Source organism: Entelurus aequoreus, linkage group LG06 (genome assembly GCF_033978785.1).
Source record: "Entelurus aequoreus isolate RoL-2023_Sb linkage group LG06, RoL_Eaeq_v1.1, whole genome shotgun sequence".
In the NCBI taxonomy this organism is placed as follows: domain Eukaryota; kingdom Metazoa; phylum Chordata; class Actinopteri; order Syngnathiformes; family Syngnathidae; genus Entelurus; species Entelurus aequoreus.
Window position 1 is genome coordinate 37,787,179 of NC_084736.1, and position 15,788 is coordinate 37,802,966.

The following is a 15,788-nucleotide window of genomic DNA, read 5'->3' on the forward strand; positions in this document are numbered from 1 at the left end:
CTAGATCAAGTAGCTTAAGGAAAATGAGAAATGTGAGCACTAGAACTGGGTGTAGTAAGCACACATGGGGCCAATTATTTTCAATGTGTTTTTATTTCTGTACTTGTCTTAATCTTTTTGTATGTGTTTTACACTTTTCTCTACTTTTCTTTTTTTAAAGCCTAACCAGGAACGAGGGTTGCAAATTAGTCTGTGGCTAAAAGTCTTATGTACTTTGACATGGCTACCTGTGGGTAGCAATGTTTCATTGTACCATCCCTGTCAAATAAATACATAAATAAAAAAATAAAATAAATAAATGTTAGCATGCCAACAGGTAGCATATGAAACATACCAAGTCATATGACTCTGAGGTGTACAGCTGAAAAATGTGCTATAAAAGCTGGCATGCTAACATTAGCATGCTAACAGGCAGAACGTGTTACATACCAAGTTATATGACTCTGCTCAATTGGCTAGAAAAGTGAGTCTGTTAACAAGTTAACATTAGCATGCTAACAAGTTATCATTAGCATGCTAACAGGTAACATGTGTCACGTACCACGTTATAGGACTGAGGAGCAAGGCGGCAACATTTGGGGGACGGCGTGGCGCAGTTGGGAGAGTGGCCGTGCCGGCAACCTGAGGGTTCCTGGTTCGATCCCCACCTTCTACCAAGCCCGTCACGTCCGTTGTGTCCTTGAGCAAGACACTTCACCCTTGCTCCTGATGGGTCGTGGTTAGGGCCTTGCATGGCAGCTCCCGCCATCAGTGTGTGAATGTGTGTGTGAATGGGTGAATGTGGAAATAGTGTCAAAGCCCTTTGAGTACCTTGAAGGTAGAAAAGTGCTATACAAGTATAACCCATTATTATTACCATTTGTTAAAAGTTACTATGCTAATGTTAACATGCTAGCATGCAGTACCAAATTAAAGGACTCTGAGGTGTAATTAGCTAAAACAAGTTAGTGTGTTAAATGGGTTCTACTTGTATCGCGCTTTTCCACCTTCAAGGTACTCAAAGCGCTTTGACACTATTTCCACATTCACCCATTCACACACTGATGGCGGGAGCTGCGATGCAAGGCCCTAACCACGACCCATCAGGAGAAAGTGTGAAGTGTCTTGCTCAAGGACACAACGGACGTGACTAGGTTGGTAGAAGCTGGGGATCAAACCAGGAACCCTCAGGTTGCCGTCCCCTATGACCATGAAAGTGATGTCATATTACCAGCGCCACACCACAAATAGATAAGAGTCCTGCTGCTGGGTGAACAAGATGTCAGACCTGCGATCCTCAGGCCTCTGCGGAACATGTCGTAGGCCGTCCTGGTGTCGTCGTAGTAGAACTCCAGCAGAGAATCGTCTTGAAGGAGAGCCGAGCGCCTGCAGGTGGGGTCGCCCTGCAACGAGGCGGAGGGTAAGATGGCAGAGCAAGACGCTGACAAGAACCCGGACCCACCTTCACGGCTACAGACTGGGCCTGCAGGTCACAGGGCGGCCGCATGGGGCGTGGGCGGGTCAGCAGCCAATAAGCAGTGAGGGAAGCCAGAGCTCCCAGACCCAGCAGGGAGGAGGAGGAAGGCAGCAGACTCCAGTAGTCCTCCCAGCCTGGAACTTTGGATGGAAGTGATCGCAGCCACTCCTGGAAATGATGCATGCTGGGAGAAAACAAACAACCATTTCCATTCACACAAATATTACTCTGTTGCTGGCAATTATTCACACAAATGGTTTGATTTGTTCTTTTGTTGTCACTGTCAACTTCCCATAAGGCCGTGGCAAATTTCCATGCCGGTTTGAATTTTTGCTCGCCCAAAAATGGCTGCAGCAATTTAAAAATGCAGTTAAAAATAACATGCATGAAAGGCTACAAAAAGTAGAAATAAAAAGTAGAATAACAATGTACTACCCTACCTGGTGTGTACCTTTGAACTACACACAACACAACAATCAACCAGTTCATCCAAATAAAATATAATTAAAATGTATAAACATACACACACACACACACACACACACATATATATATATATATATATATATATATATATATATATATATATATATATATATATATATATATATATATATATATATATATATATATATATATATATATATATATATATATATATATATATATGAATATATATATATATATATTTGTATTATTTTATTTTAATACAAAAGAAGAGATAATAAAAAATGTGTATGCCCATATAATGCCCATATATAAACTAGAATAAAAATTTGGAAATATATGTGTGTAAATGTATGCATGTATATGTGTGTGTGTAAATATATATATATATATATATATATATATATATATATATATATATATATATATATATATATATATATATATATAAACTACAGTAAAAATGAGGAAATATATGTATGTAAAAGTATGTACAGTATGTATATATATATATATATATATATATATATATATATATATATATATATATATATATATATATATATATATATATATATAGACATATATATACATATACATACATATATATATATATATATATATATATATATATACAGACATATATATATACATACTTATTTATATATATATATATATATATATATATATATATATATATATATACATATATATATATATACATGTATATATATATATATATATATATATATATATATATATATATATATATATATATATATATATATATGTATATATATACATGTATATATATATATATATATATATATATATATATATATATATATATATATATATATATATATATATATATATATATATATATATATATATATACATATATATATGTTTTCATATATAAACTAGAGCAGGGGTCACCAACGCGGTGCCCGCAGGCACCAGGTCGCCCGTAAGGACAGATGAGTTGCCCGCTGGCCTGTTCTAAAATTCTTATAATTTTTTAAAATGTTTTTTACATTTTTTTTTTATTTAAATCAACATAGAAAAAACACAAGATACACTTTCAATCTGTGCATCAACCCAAACCCCCCACACTCATCCACACCCACTCACACAAAAGGGGTTATTTCTTTCTGCTACCAATATTCTGGTTCCCACAACATAGACAACACATCTGCAAGGGACACAGTCCCTGAAGCACACATGATTGTATAGGCTGCTGGTCCACTAACATTTTCATTAATTACTATTTTTTATGTAATTATTTTTATATTGTTTTACTTTCTTTTTTATCTTATTTTATTTTATTTTTTAAAAAAGGACCTTATCTTCACCAGACCAGGTTGTCAATAAAATTAGATTTGTTTAAAGGGTTTTTAAAACCAGGTCCAGTCCAGATAATGTCCAAGTCGGACACAGCAACACACACCTTCATTCATGTACACTGAAAAAAATTAGGGAACACAACAGATTGCATATAATTTATAAACAAAATTACATTTTCAAAATAAGCATTTATGTACAGTCCAGATTATGTCCAGGTCACTCAAATTAGGGAACACAACAACGGATATCATATAATCTATAAACATAATTATACTTTCAAAATAAGCCTTTGAAAACTTCCCATCTTTTTTTATGTTTTTTGGCATCATTATCGTTTTCAACCATGTATCTTTCTAAAGTTAAAAAATACTGAATAAATGTTTTAAAGAAAGTAATACTAAGTGAATATCTGTTTTTGGCCTTAAAAATAAACCTTTTACTGAGTACTATAATTAAATGGACTAAATCATGATTGTCAATGAACTCTCCTAAAATAACAGAAACCACATCAAGCTTCATAAACAAACCAATCCTTAAACACATTTTTTCAACTTCCACCCAAAACAAAGACACAATATGACAATACCAAAACAAATGCAGGGTGGATTCAGGCTCCTGACAACAAAATCGGCAATCATCTGACTCTGTCATATTCCATAATTTTAACATTTTCCCTGTGGGTAAGAAGTTATAAATAATTTTAATTTGAAAATAACGATTTTGCACATCGATAGTAGTTTTATAGATTAGTTTGAATATGGCATCCCATGGCAACGGGCAGTCAAAAAAGTCCTCCCATTTTCCATATGTTTTATATGGGGCAGCGTTCAAAGATTTCTTTATTAAATAAAAATTATATATTTTTCTATTTATTTTAGTTCCTTTTTGCCAACTATAATTTCTTATTAGAGGTTTACAAACTAATAATTTAGTAGTTCCATTAATTAATTATTTGTTTCCATCTTTTCCCAATTACTCCAGTTAGTTGATTAAATGAAAAGCTTGAGCAAGCATCACCATACATAATTATAAATTCATCATAGTTCATAATTTTACCAATCTTATTGATAATATCATTGACAAAAATGATTCCTCTTTCAAACATATTTTTCCAAAAGATAGGCTTTCCATCTATTACAATATTAGAGTTTATCCATATTATCTGCTGCAAAATATTGTCTCTTTTTTCTGGCACATCAAATTGAAAACACCACCATGAGTGGATTGTTTCCTTCATGAACCCCGCCATGTTTCCCAGCAGACTCTCTACATAAGAAAAATGGGAGGGGATCACTTGTAAAAAAGGATACAATTTCTTTTGATACAGTACATGTTTTTTGTCCAACAGGACACTTGTGTACCACTCAGTGTTTAAATACATCTTTGGAACAATTGATGCTTTTAAAGACAGACACATAGCTTCAAGGGTGAGAAGTTTCAGGCCCCCATATTCATACTCATTGTACAAAACCTTTCATTTAATCTTTTCTGGTTTTCCGCCCCAGACAAAATCGAAGACCCTCCGATCATAAATCTTAAAAAAGCTTTGTGATGGAGCTGGTAATGACAAAAACAAATAAATAAATTGAGGAATAATTAATGAGTTGACAATAGATATTTTACCATACAAGATTAAGGATTTCCCTTTCCATAATTGCATAATTTTGTCCAGCTTTCTTAGTCGATTATCATAATTTATTGAGCCTAGATCTTCCAGATTCTCTGGGACAACAACACAAAGTATGTTAACTGGTCCATCTGTCCACAAAACAGGCACTTTGCATTCCATTCGAAAGGACGTTCCCTTTAGACTTCCGATCCTTAACATTTTACATTTATCATAATTAAGCTTAAAAGCCAGATTGCTGTGAAAATATGTCCAAAAGATTAAGAAGGTTCCGCAAACTATGAGGAAAAATATTATCTTTGTGAATCAGCCTTTTCTGACATGAACTTCATCAAGAACAAACACGCCTCACTGATGCACATCTGCAAGACTCACTCAGAGTTGCAGTGTCAAGTTACACACCAGAGTACAACACACTAGTTAACAGCATGCAATGCCAGGCTTCCCACTAACTGACAAAGAAACAGATAACAGATTTGGTGTCCAGTTCAAAGTGTGACATGACTTATTTAAAAATTTGAGAGTTGACTTTTGTATTTTACATGAGTTATTATTTGTACAAACATGGTGCAAAGTAATTCATGATTTGCTAAAAAAATGTTAGTGGCTAGCTAGTTAAAATGGGATATTGTGATTTCACAAGACTGTCTTAGAAGTGATCATTTGAAAATGTTCAATTTGAAAAATGTGCACTTTAGTAGATAAACATATTGATATTTATCTACTAAAGTAAAAATTAGGAAATATATGTGTGTACTGTATATATCCATTTTCTACCGCTTGTCCCTTTTTGGGTCGCGGGGGGTGCTGGAGCCTATCTCAGCTGCATTCAGGCGGAAGGCGGGGTACACCCTGGACAAGTCGCCACCTCATCGCAGGGCCAACACAGATAGACAGACAACATTCACACTCACATTCACACACTAGGGCCAATTTTTAGTGTTGCCAATCAACCTATCCCCAGGTGCATGTCTTTGGGGGTGGGAGGAAGCCGGAGTACCCGGAGGGGAGAACATGCAAACTCCACACAGAAAGATCCCAAGCCCGGGATTGAACTCACAATACGAAGGACCTTCGTATTGTGAGGCACATGCACTAACCCCTGTTCCACCGTGCTGCCCCTGTGTGTGTTATATATATATATATATATATATATATATATATATATATATATATATATATATATATATATATATATATATATATATATATATATATATATATATGTATATTTATATATATATATGTATATTTATATATATATATATAAATAAATATATATATATATATATATATATATATATATATATATATATATATATATATATATATATATATATATATATATATATATATTTACACATACATATACACGCTATATATTTTTTTATATAAAAAAGTTTAAATAATTAAATCTGAAGTATATGTGCACATAAAAAGCGTCTCCCAAACAAACGTCTCACAAGTGTGACTCTTCTCATGGTTCCTTAAAGGAGCCTTGCATCATTTACAGATCACAGTGGTCTGACTACGGTCCCTTTGAAAATATACAGAAACCTGTCCAGGTGACTTTTCCTCTTTTATCCACAATTTCTTCATTTTCACTTCCTCTTCTCACTCCATGCAGAGAATCAACAAGATTGTGCAACCAAACGTGATGTTTGATACTGTCACCTAATTGGCTGTTAGCGTGTCACGCCCACTAATCAGTCATCACTTCCTGTGTTGCTAGGTTACCAGAGTGCCTCTGTCCATGCAACCAACCTTGCTTCCATACTTCCAATTTCTTCCGAAAACGTTTTATCGAACACATTTTTTATTGCTATGGATTGTTGTTGTTCATGAAAATAATACACAGTATTGATATTGTTTTATCACCCAGCTCTAGGAGAATTGTTCCTTTTTCGTACCTTTATTTTTAAAGTTGCAGGCACTTAATGCGGTCTGGGTTTAATCAATTAGTATAAACTCATTTGAAGTTTTTTCCTAATCAAATGATTGGATTTTGATGAATTGTTGCAGCCTTGGTGACAATGGCTTTAGCAGGCAGTGTCACAAACATTAAGCTGTGAGCTGTTTGAGCTCATTTTACAACCCTTTACCGTAATATAACTTGGTATGTGACACTTGTTAACTGTTAGCGTGCTAACTAACGTTACAGTAAAGTGCAAACTTTTTTTTGCAAATGTTATACTTTTTACTCTAATTCCACAGCCTAACACCTTACAGTGATATAACTTGGTATGTGAACCATTTTACCTGTTAGCATGCTAACATTTACATGCTAACTTTCTTTTGTTAATTTCACACTTTTTTCTTTATTTCCACAGCCATACACCTTACAGTCATATGACTTGGTATATGAACCATGTTACCTGTAGCATGCTAACATTTACATGCTAACTTTTTTAGCTAATTTTACACTTTTTTCTCTAATTCCACTGCTATACACCTTACAGTCATATAACTTGGTATGTGACACATGCTATATGTTAGCATGCTATCGTTAGCATACATGCTAAGTGTTAGCATTTTTATGTAAACATGCTACTGTTTTAAGCTAGCTCTGTGGCTCATTTTGTACAGTTACACCTAAAACTCACGGATTCTGACACTCGGCACCATCTTAAAATCCCGGCGGCTTCCGGCGACCCCCGGCCAGTGGTTCAGGGCACAAATAGCAGGCACATCAAAAGTTTGCAGGAATTTTCTAGTTCCATCCATCCATTTTCTTCCGCTTATCCGAGGTCGGGTCGCGGGGGCAGCAGCTTAAGCAGAGAAGACCAGCCTTCCCTCTCCCCAGCCACTTCGTCCAGCTCCTCCCGGGGGATCCCGAGGCGTTCCCAGGCCAGCCTGGAGACACAGTCTTCCCAACCGGTCCTGGGTCTTCCCCTTGGCCTTCTGCCGGACGGACGTGCCCCAAACACCTCCCTATGGAGGCGTTCGGGTGGCATCCTGACCAGATGCCAGAACCACCTCATCTGGCTCCTCTCCATGTGGAGGAGCAGCGTCTTTACTCTGAGCTCCTCCTGGATGACAGAGCTTCTCACCCTATCTCTAAGGGAGAGACCCGCCACCCGGCGGAAGAAACTAATTTTGGCCGCTTGTACCCATGATCTCGTCCTTTCGGTCATAACCCGAAGCTCATGACCATAGGTGAGGATGGGAACGCAGATCGACCGATAAATTGAGAGCTTTGCCTTGCGGTACTGGAGCACTCTCCAGTACTCCCTCAAGGGAATCCAAAAAGAGTGGGTACTCTGAGCTGCTGTTTGGTGCATAAGCAAAAACAACAGTCAGGACCCATCCCCCCCACCCGAAGGCAGAGGGAAGCTACCCTCTCGTCTACTGGGTTAAAGTCCAACATGCAGGCTTTGAGCCGGGGGGCAACAAGAATTGCCACCACAGCCCGTCGCCTCTCATTGCCCGCAACGCCAGAGTGGAAAAGAGTCCTGCCCCTCTCGAGAGAACTGGTTGTAGAGCCCTTGCTGTGCGTCGAAGTGAGTCCGACTATATCTAGCCGGAACTTCTCCACCTCCAGCACCAGCTCAGGCTCCTTCCCTCCCAGCGAGGTGACATTCCATGTCCCAAGAGCTAGTTTATGTAGCCGAGGATCGGACCGCCAAGTGCCCTGCCTTCGGCTGCCGCCCGGCTCACACTGCACCCGACCTCTATGACCCCTCCCATGAGTGGTGGGCCCATTGGAGGGGGGACCCACGTTGCCTCTTCGGGCCCATGTGGACAAGCCCGGCCACCAGGCGCTAGCCATCGTGCCCCATCTCCGGGCCTGGCTCCAGAGGGGAGCCCCGGTGACCCGCGTCCGGGCGAGGGAAATCTAGATCTAGGTCTTTGAGCTGCTCTTTGTCTGATCCCTCACCTATGACCTGTTTGTCTTGGGAGACCCTACCAAGGGGCATAGAAGCCCCCGGACAACATAGCTCCTAGGATCATTGGGACACGCAAACTCCTCTACCACGATAAGGTGGAAGCTCAGAAAGGAGAATTTTCTAGTTGAATAATTATAATATCTAATCATGACCAGGGATGATCTGGTACTTCTTTGGCACCAACCGACTCTCGCCAGTCCTACCAGGCACCAAGTCAAGTCAACTCCAACAATGCCAACTTTGCCGTACCTGGGTTGCAAGTGACGTCACGTCCAGTTGCAAACTCAGACGACTCTAACGAGGGACGTAACCATAAACGCTATTAATGAGAACCGCAGTAAAACTAGTATTACCCTCTTAAATGAAATGATGGAAAAACTGTGATTGATAACTGCGCCCACAGATTGACTGGCACTAGCTCGCTAGCTTAAATGCTAACATGAAAACAAGAGCAATTAACGTATTTCCCCATTAAGAAACTCTATTCTTTCATCTAAACTTATATAAAGACATTACTGTCTGAGCAACTAATCGTAAACCTACAAGCGGTTTATCTTAGAACAGGGTGATGGATCAAAGAAATACCAAACAGAGGTGGTTTTACGTTGCAATCAAGGACAGCTAAAAAAAAAGTAGGACAATCAAAGAGTAGAATGTCCACCAGAAATAATAAATACATTTTGTTACACACTTTTCATTTAAATACATTTTAAAGTAAAGTGCAACAGTACAGAGGAGGGTTGTCTCGATACCAATATTTTGGTACCGGTACCAAAATGTATTTCGATACTTTTCTAAATAAAGGAACCACAAACATTTTTTATTATTGTCTTTATTTGAACAAAAAATCTTAGGGTACATTAAACATATGTTTATTATTGTAATTTAAGCCTTAAATAAATATTTACCATAAATAAATAGTGACCATACTAGATAACTTGTCTTTTAGTAGTAAGTAAACAAACAAAGACTCCTAATTAGTCTACTGACGTATGCAGTAACATATTGTGTCATTTATCTACCTATTATTTTGTCTACATTATGAGGGACAAACTGTAAAAAATTGATTATTAATCCACTTGTTCATTTATTGTTAATATCTGCTTATTTTCTGTTTTAACATGTTCATATACACTTCTGTTAAAATGTAATAATCACTTATTCTTCTCTTCTTTGATACTTTACATTAGTTTTGGATGATACCACACATTTAGGTATCGATCCGATACCAAGTAGTTACAGGATCATACATTGGTCATATTCAAAGTCCTCATGTGTCCAGAGACATATTTCCTGACTTTATAAACATAATTTACAATTTTTAAAAAGGAAACAAGATTTTGTGACGATAAAAAAAATCGATGTAATCATAGTGGTATCGACTAGATACGCTCTTGTCCTTAGTATCATTACAGTGGATGTCAGGTGTAGATCCACCCATGGCATTTGTTTACATTCAGGCTTTTGTTAGCGGTGATGCCGGTGAGCTATTGTATCCTCCTAGGGTGTGTAGTGAAGCATGTTTAGCTATTCTTCGTCCTCCAATGATTATAATACTTGTAAAAAACGTACTTTATTTGTTGCCATGAAGGCGAGAATTAGTGATTTAGAAGTAGCTAAAACACTGCCAACTGTGGATGGATGTTAGCTGCTAGCTAGCTAGCCATGTCTTAAGGTACCTCTTCCTGAGGGCGTTTCAGTGTTATAACTTCACCTTTATCTTTACTTTTTACACCAAAATGAGTCCATTCTCCCTTTTCTGTCTACGCTCTGTGTCTGCTTGTAAGTACTCTGTGTGTGCGCACTGCCGGACATGCTCCTCTGCTCGTAAAACCAGCAATGTCATGACAAGACGACGACGCGTCGTCATGCCTGTAAAAAAAAATTAATATGTGGAACCGGTACTTTTCAAACAGAGTATAGTAATGTTTTTGATTCATTAGTACCACGGTACTATACTAGTACCGGTATACCGTCCAACCCTAGTACAATGTAATATTTAAAACGATAAAAGCGTAGCCATTAAAACAGATGAAATACTAAGACTAAATCACGACCAGCGAAACATAACAAGCACAAAACATACAAAATAGTTTATTTGAGTTATTTCAAAAAAAAATTAAGGATTTCAATGTGTGTATAAGTACTTTTTGGGCACGTTCAACAATATTGTGTTTACAATAACAGTGCTACGTTTGGTCACAATAACCAATATAAAATGTTTGTACCGTTACATGTCTCACTCTTAACTCTTGGCCATCACTCCAGCAGCACTGAGAGCAGACTCAACCAAACTGCCCAGAGGTACTGTTGCAATTTTCAATGCCAACAAAACTATCGATTTACAAATTTAATAATAAAAGAAGATTTAACAAACTTATCATCATGACCTAATTTTTTTAAATGTTCCAATAAAAAGTGTCATCTTATAATCAGAAACAATAATGTTTACAAACACACACAAAAGTACCGAAAAATGGTACTGTTGAGTACCTTCCAATGTACCGAGAATGATCAAATATTAGAAGGTACCCATCTCAAATTGTGACTTTCTCCTGATTTTTTAAACTGAAAGCATAATTTCATCATCCCACATCCAGGAGAGGCAATGCAACTATTTCCCACTTGGCAACTGTGGAGAATGCATTAATGTTTGATATACTTTAGTATAACATTGTATTGTGTGATCATGCTACTGGTACTCTTCCACACTGTGCCGGTATACTTCCGTTGCCTTATTACCTGTTGTTGATTTCCATATTTGATCCGGGAGCGCCCACAAACATGATGAATCACTCCTCAAAAGAGCCAGTTCTGTTCTGTGAAGGACACGGTCCCTCTTCTTATCAGCAGGTGCATCCCTCTCTGCATTCTCACTATAGGAGTTAACTACTTTTGTCTTACTTTTAGACCTCTCTTAAAGATGCTATTGTTGCGTTGTAAGGGCTGGTCTCCTAAATCTTTGCCAAGTACTATCCTGTCTCGGCGGTCCTTTTTACTCAACATGTATGTCTTCCAAAAGAACTTGGGATTGACCAGTGTTTACCCGGTCTGCCCACGGTCTGAAAAGTGCAGATTAAAGAGTCAGTCGCACACTTGGCCCAGCGTAGTTTCCAAGAAGAAGAAAAAAAAGGCCTGAGTTGAAAGTAATGACCCCCAACCAGGGTCCTCCCAGTCACTGGTCCAGGCAACAGGGGGAATGTCTCTCTGCTACAGTCAGGAAGGTTGGGTGGCGAGATAGGGTGAGGGGGAGGAGCAGTTGACGGCTCCTCCCCCTCACTCTCTGTCCACCACGCCACATCATTGTTCATTTTCAAACACATTTTGACACAATTTGCTCACACTCACAAAAACTGACCCCAGCAGCACCTCAGGTGGTCTCCCTACACTGCAAAAAGTCAGTGTTAAAAAAAGGACAAAAAATACCAAAAATTAGGGGTATTTTACTTGAACTAAGCAAAACAAGAAATTTTGGCTTGTCAAGACTTTCCAAAACAAGTAAAATTAGCTAACCTCAATGAACCCCAAAATACCGTAAAACAGGGGTCTCAAACACGCGGCCCGCGGGCCAATTGTGGCCCGGGAGACGTTATTTTGCGGCCCCCACCTTAATATGAAAGTTTAATGTTAGTGCGGCCCGCGAGTTTTAAATGAATGGCCCGCGAGTTTTAAATGAATGGCGCTTGACAGCGTTGTGTGCGGAGCTGAAGAAATCTACCAATCACGTTGTGGTATGAGGCTCTCGACAATATCGAGGGCGTGCCGTGATGGCACTGTCATCAGTGTCCTCTAGAATCTGTCACCGCATCATCTTTTTCTCCATACTAACAGCGTGCCAGCCCAGACACATGTTGTATGAGGCTTCTAGAGACACACGCAGGTTATTGCAAGACATACTTGAGGAACAGCCATACATTTCACACTGAGGGTGGTCATATTTTATTTTATTTATATTTTAACACTGTTACAAATATGCGCCACACTGTGAACCCACACCAAACAAGAATGACAAACACATTTCGGGAGAACATCCGCACCTAAACACAACATAAACACAACAGAACAAATACCCAGAATCCTTTGCAGCCCTAACTCTTCCGGGCTACAAAAACACCCCCGCTACCCCTAACCCCGCCCAACTCAACCCCCCCCATCTCCCGAATTCGGAGGTCTCAAGGTTGGCAAGTATGCATTGATGTCACTTGCGTAATGCAAGCAGAGAAACATTTTGCCGCTTTTCTATGACACACGCTCTTCCTTCCTCCCTCCCTGCCTCCCTCCCTCGCCCGCCTGCTCGCTCCCGCCCCCGTTGTAAACAGTCCGGGCGGGGAAGACGAGCACTCCGCCGAAGGAGCGAGCGACAATACAAAAGTGTGGTGCACTGGACCCCAGCGCTGATACAGACGTGGTGATGTTAACCCGTTCGGGGCTAATTGTGCTACCGTAACTGTAAACTCCACCCCCCACCCTCCTCCCGTTGGCTCCAGACAGAGACGATTTTTGATGCAATATTTCTTTCACAGGGGCACCCCGACGTGTCTTATTTCATTTCATTTCATTTTTATTTATCTCCTTCATTGATGTGCATCTTTGATCGATAGACAATTATACCTCAATTTTTAAATTATACATTTACACACCAATGCCTGAGAAGGAGCAGGATGAAGAAAAATCTTATATTTTTCTGCCCCCTTCAACATAGTACGTAGTCTTACTTAATGATATCATATAAACAAACAATTACATCCAAATATAACGAAAACAAACAAAAAAACACAAGAAGTGCAAAACTTCATGATGTACAAAAAGAACAAAAAAAACAAAATAAGTAGTATACACCTCACAGGATGATACAAAACAAATACAAAACTAGGCAAAAAATAAGTAAAATAATAAATATAAAGCAAAATGTAAACAGTTATGGCTGTCCATATGATCTCATTGTTCTGTCCTTATATATTTTTTCAATTGGAATATATTTTTACAATCTTTTATCTCTTGTAAAGAGAATTCCATAGTTTAACCCCCACCACTGATATACACATTTGTTTTAAAGTTGTCCTTGAATACTGATGTTTGAAATGACCTTTTCTTCTATGCTCTTCATTCTCAGAAGTGATGACAAACATTTTTTGTAAATTTGCTGGTAATGTTTTACTTTTAGCCTTAAACATGACACATAATGTCTGTAACTTTACTAGCTCCTGTAGTTTCAATAAACCCGAATTAATAAATAATATGTTAGTGTGTTTTAAGTAATCTACTTTATGAATAATCCTTATAGCTCTTTTCTGTAGTTGATACAGAGAAAGTTGCGTTGCACAAGGAATACAATTTGAAACGTCATTATACAACTAGACATGCTGAGGAGTATGCAAAATACTAGGGGAGTGAACCGGGTTGCAAATTTTAAAACCAGTCTACTGAGGCAACAAGATTTCGTCAAGAAAGCAAGCGAAAAGAGCGATGCAGCAGTCAAAGCTAGCTACATGGTGAGTGAGATGGTTGCTAGGGCGGGAAAGCCATTCAAAGGAGGTGAATTCATTAAAAAGTGCATGTTAGATTTTTTTTAAGAAATCTTTTCTTGCGGCCCAGCCTCACCCAGTTTCTGCATCCAGTGGCCCCCAGGTAAATTGAGTTTGAGACCCCTGCCGTAAAATAAGTATATTCTCACTAATAACAAGTGCACTTTTCTTGATAGAAAAAACAAATATGAGACCTTTTTTCTCAATATGTTGAAAAATATTCTTAAATTAAGGAAATGCTAGTGCCATTATCTTGACATAATGATATCTAAAAATGCATTTTCCCATCGATAACATGACATCATCGCGCCACGTGCTCTTTCAGTCAATTAGTGCGCAATATATATATATATACTGTATATATATATATATATATACAGTATATATATATATATATATATATATATATATATATATATATATATATATATATATATATATATATATATATATATATATATATATATATATATGTATATATATATATATATATATATATATATATATATATATATATATATATACACTACCGTTCAAAAGTTTGGGGTCACCCAAACAATTTTGTGGAATAGCCTTCATTTCTAAGAAGAAGAATAGACTGTCGAGTTTCAGATGAAAGTTCTCTTTTTCTGGCCATTTTGAGCGTTTAATTGACCCCACAAATGTGATGCTCCAGAAACTCAATCTGCTCAAAGGAAGGTCAGTTTTGTAGCTTCTGTAACGAGCTAAACTGTTTTCAGATGTGTGAACATGATTGCACAAGGGTTTTCTAATCATCAATTAGCCTTCTGAGCCAATGAGCAAACACATTGTACCATTAGAACACTGGAGTGATATTTTCTGGAAATGGGCCTCTATACACCTATGTAGATATTGCACCAAAAACCAGACATTTGCAGCTAGAATAGTCATTTACCACATTAGCAATGTATAGAGTGTATTTCTTTAAATTTAAGACTAGTTTAAAGTACTTCATTGAAAAGTACAGTGCTTTTCCTTCAAAAATAAGGACATTTCAATGTGACCCCAAACTTTTGAACGGTAGTGTATATATATATATATATATGTATTTACAGCCCGGCCCCGGCCAATTTTTTTTTTTATTGTAATCTTGAAGAATTTATCTAAATGTGCATGAACTATTTCTGTTCAAAATTGTTTGAAATGTCCCATGTTAAATGTTTAAATATTAACTGTCAGTTTACTGTACTGTGCCAACTGTACTACTATATAAGTACGTGTTTTCTATTGTTTCATTGAAAATAAAACAGCAAAGTCCATTTGGCTGTCATCTGTTTTAATTATGAGACACAATTGTGTCAAAGTCATGATTTTTTATTTCATGCTTGAAATAAGAAATTATTACTTTGAAAAAGCAGTCTTATACGTGTGAATGTTGGTGACACAGCTTTGCAACACTTGATATTCTAGTTTCAAGCATGTTTTACTCAATATAGGTCATAAAATCTCAGCAACAAGCTGTAATATCTTACTGAGAT

General features: G+C 37.5%; 1 protein-coding gene across 3 annotated transcripts in view; it reads right to left on the reverse strand.

Moving 5' to 3' along the window:
- The window catches only part of acsl2 (acyl-CoA synthetase long chain family member 2), a 111,599-nt gene that overhangs the window by 49,657 nt on the left and 46,154 nt on the right, over window positions 1-15,788 (reverse strand). For 2 of the 3 annotated variants that reach the window (XM_062050686.1, XM_062050685.1), the window contains exons 2-3: window positions 1,442-1,640; window positions 1,268-1,382 (exon numbers count right to left, since the gene is read on the reverse strand). In XM_062050686.1, the coding sequence (XP_061906670.1) occupies window positions 1,268-1,382; window positions 1,442-1,639 (313 nt within the window). In that variant the 5' untranslated portion in view covers window position 1,640. Of the gene's footprint in view, window positions 1-1,267; window positions 1,383-1,441; window positions 1,641-11,506; window positions 11,944-15,788 lie in introns of those variants that run through there. The other variant, XM_062050684.1, reaches the window with a different exon arrangement.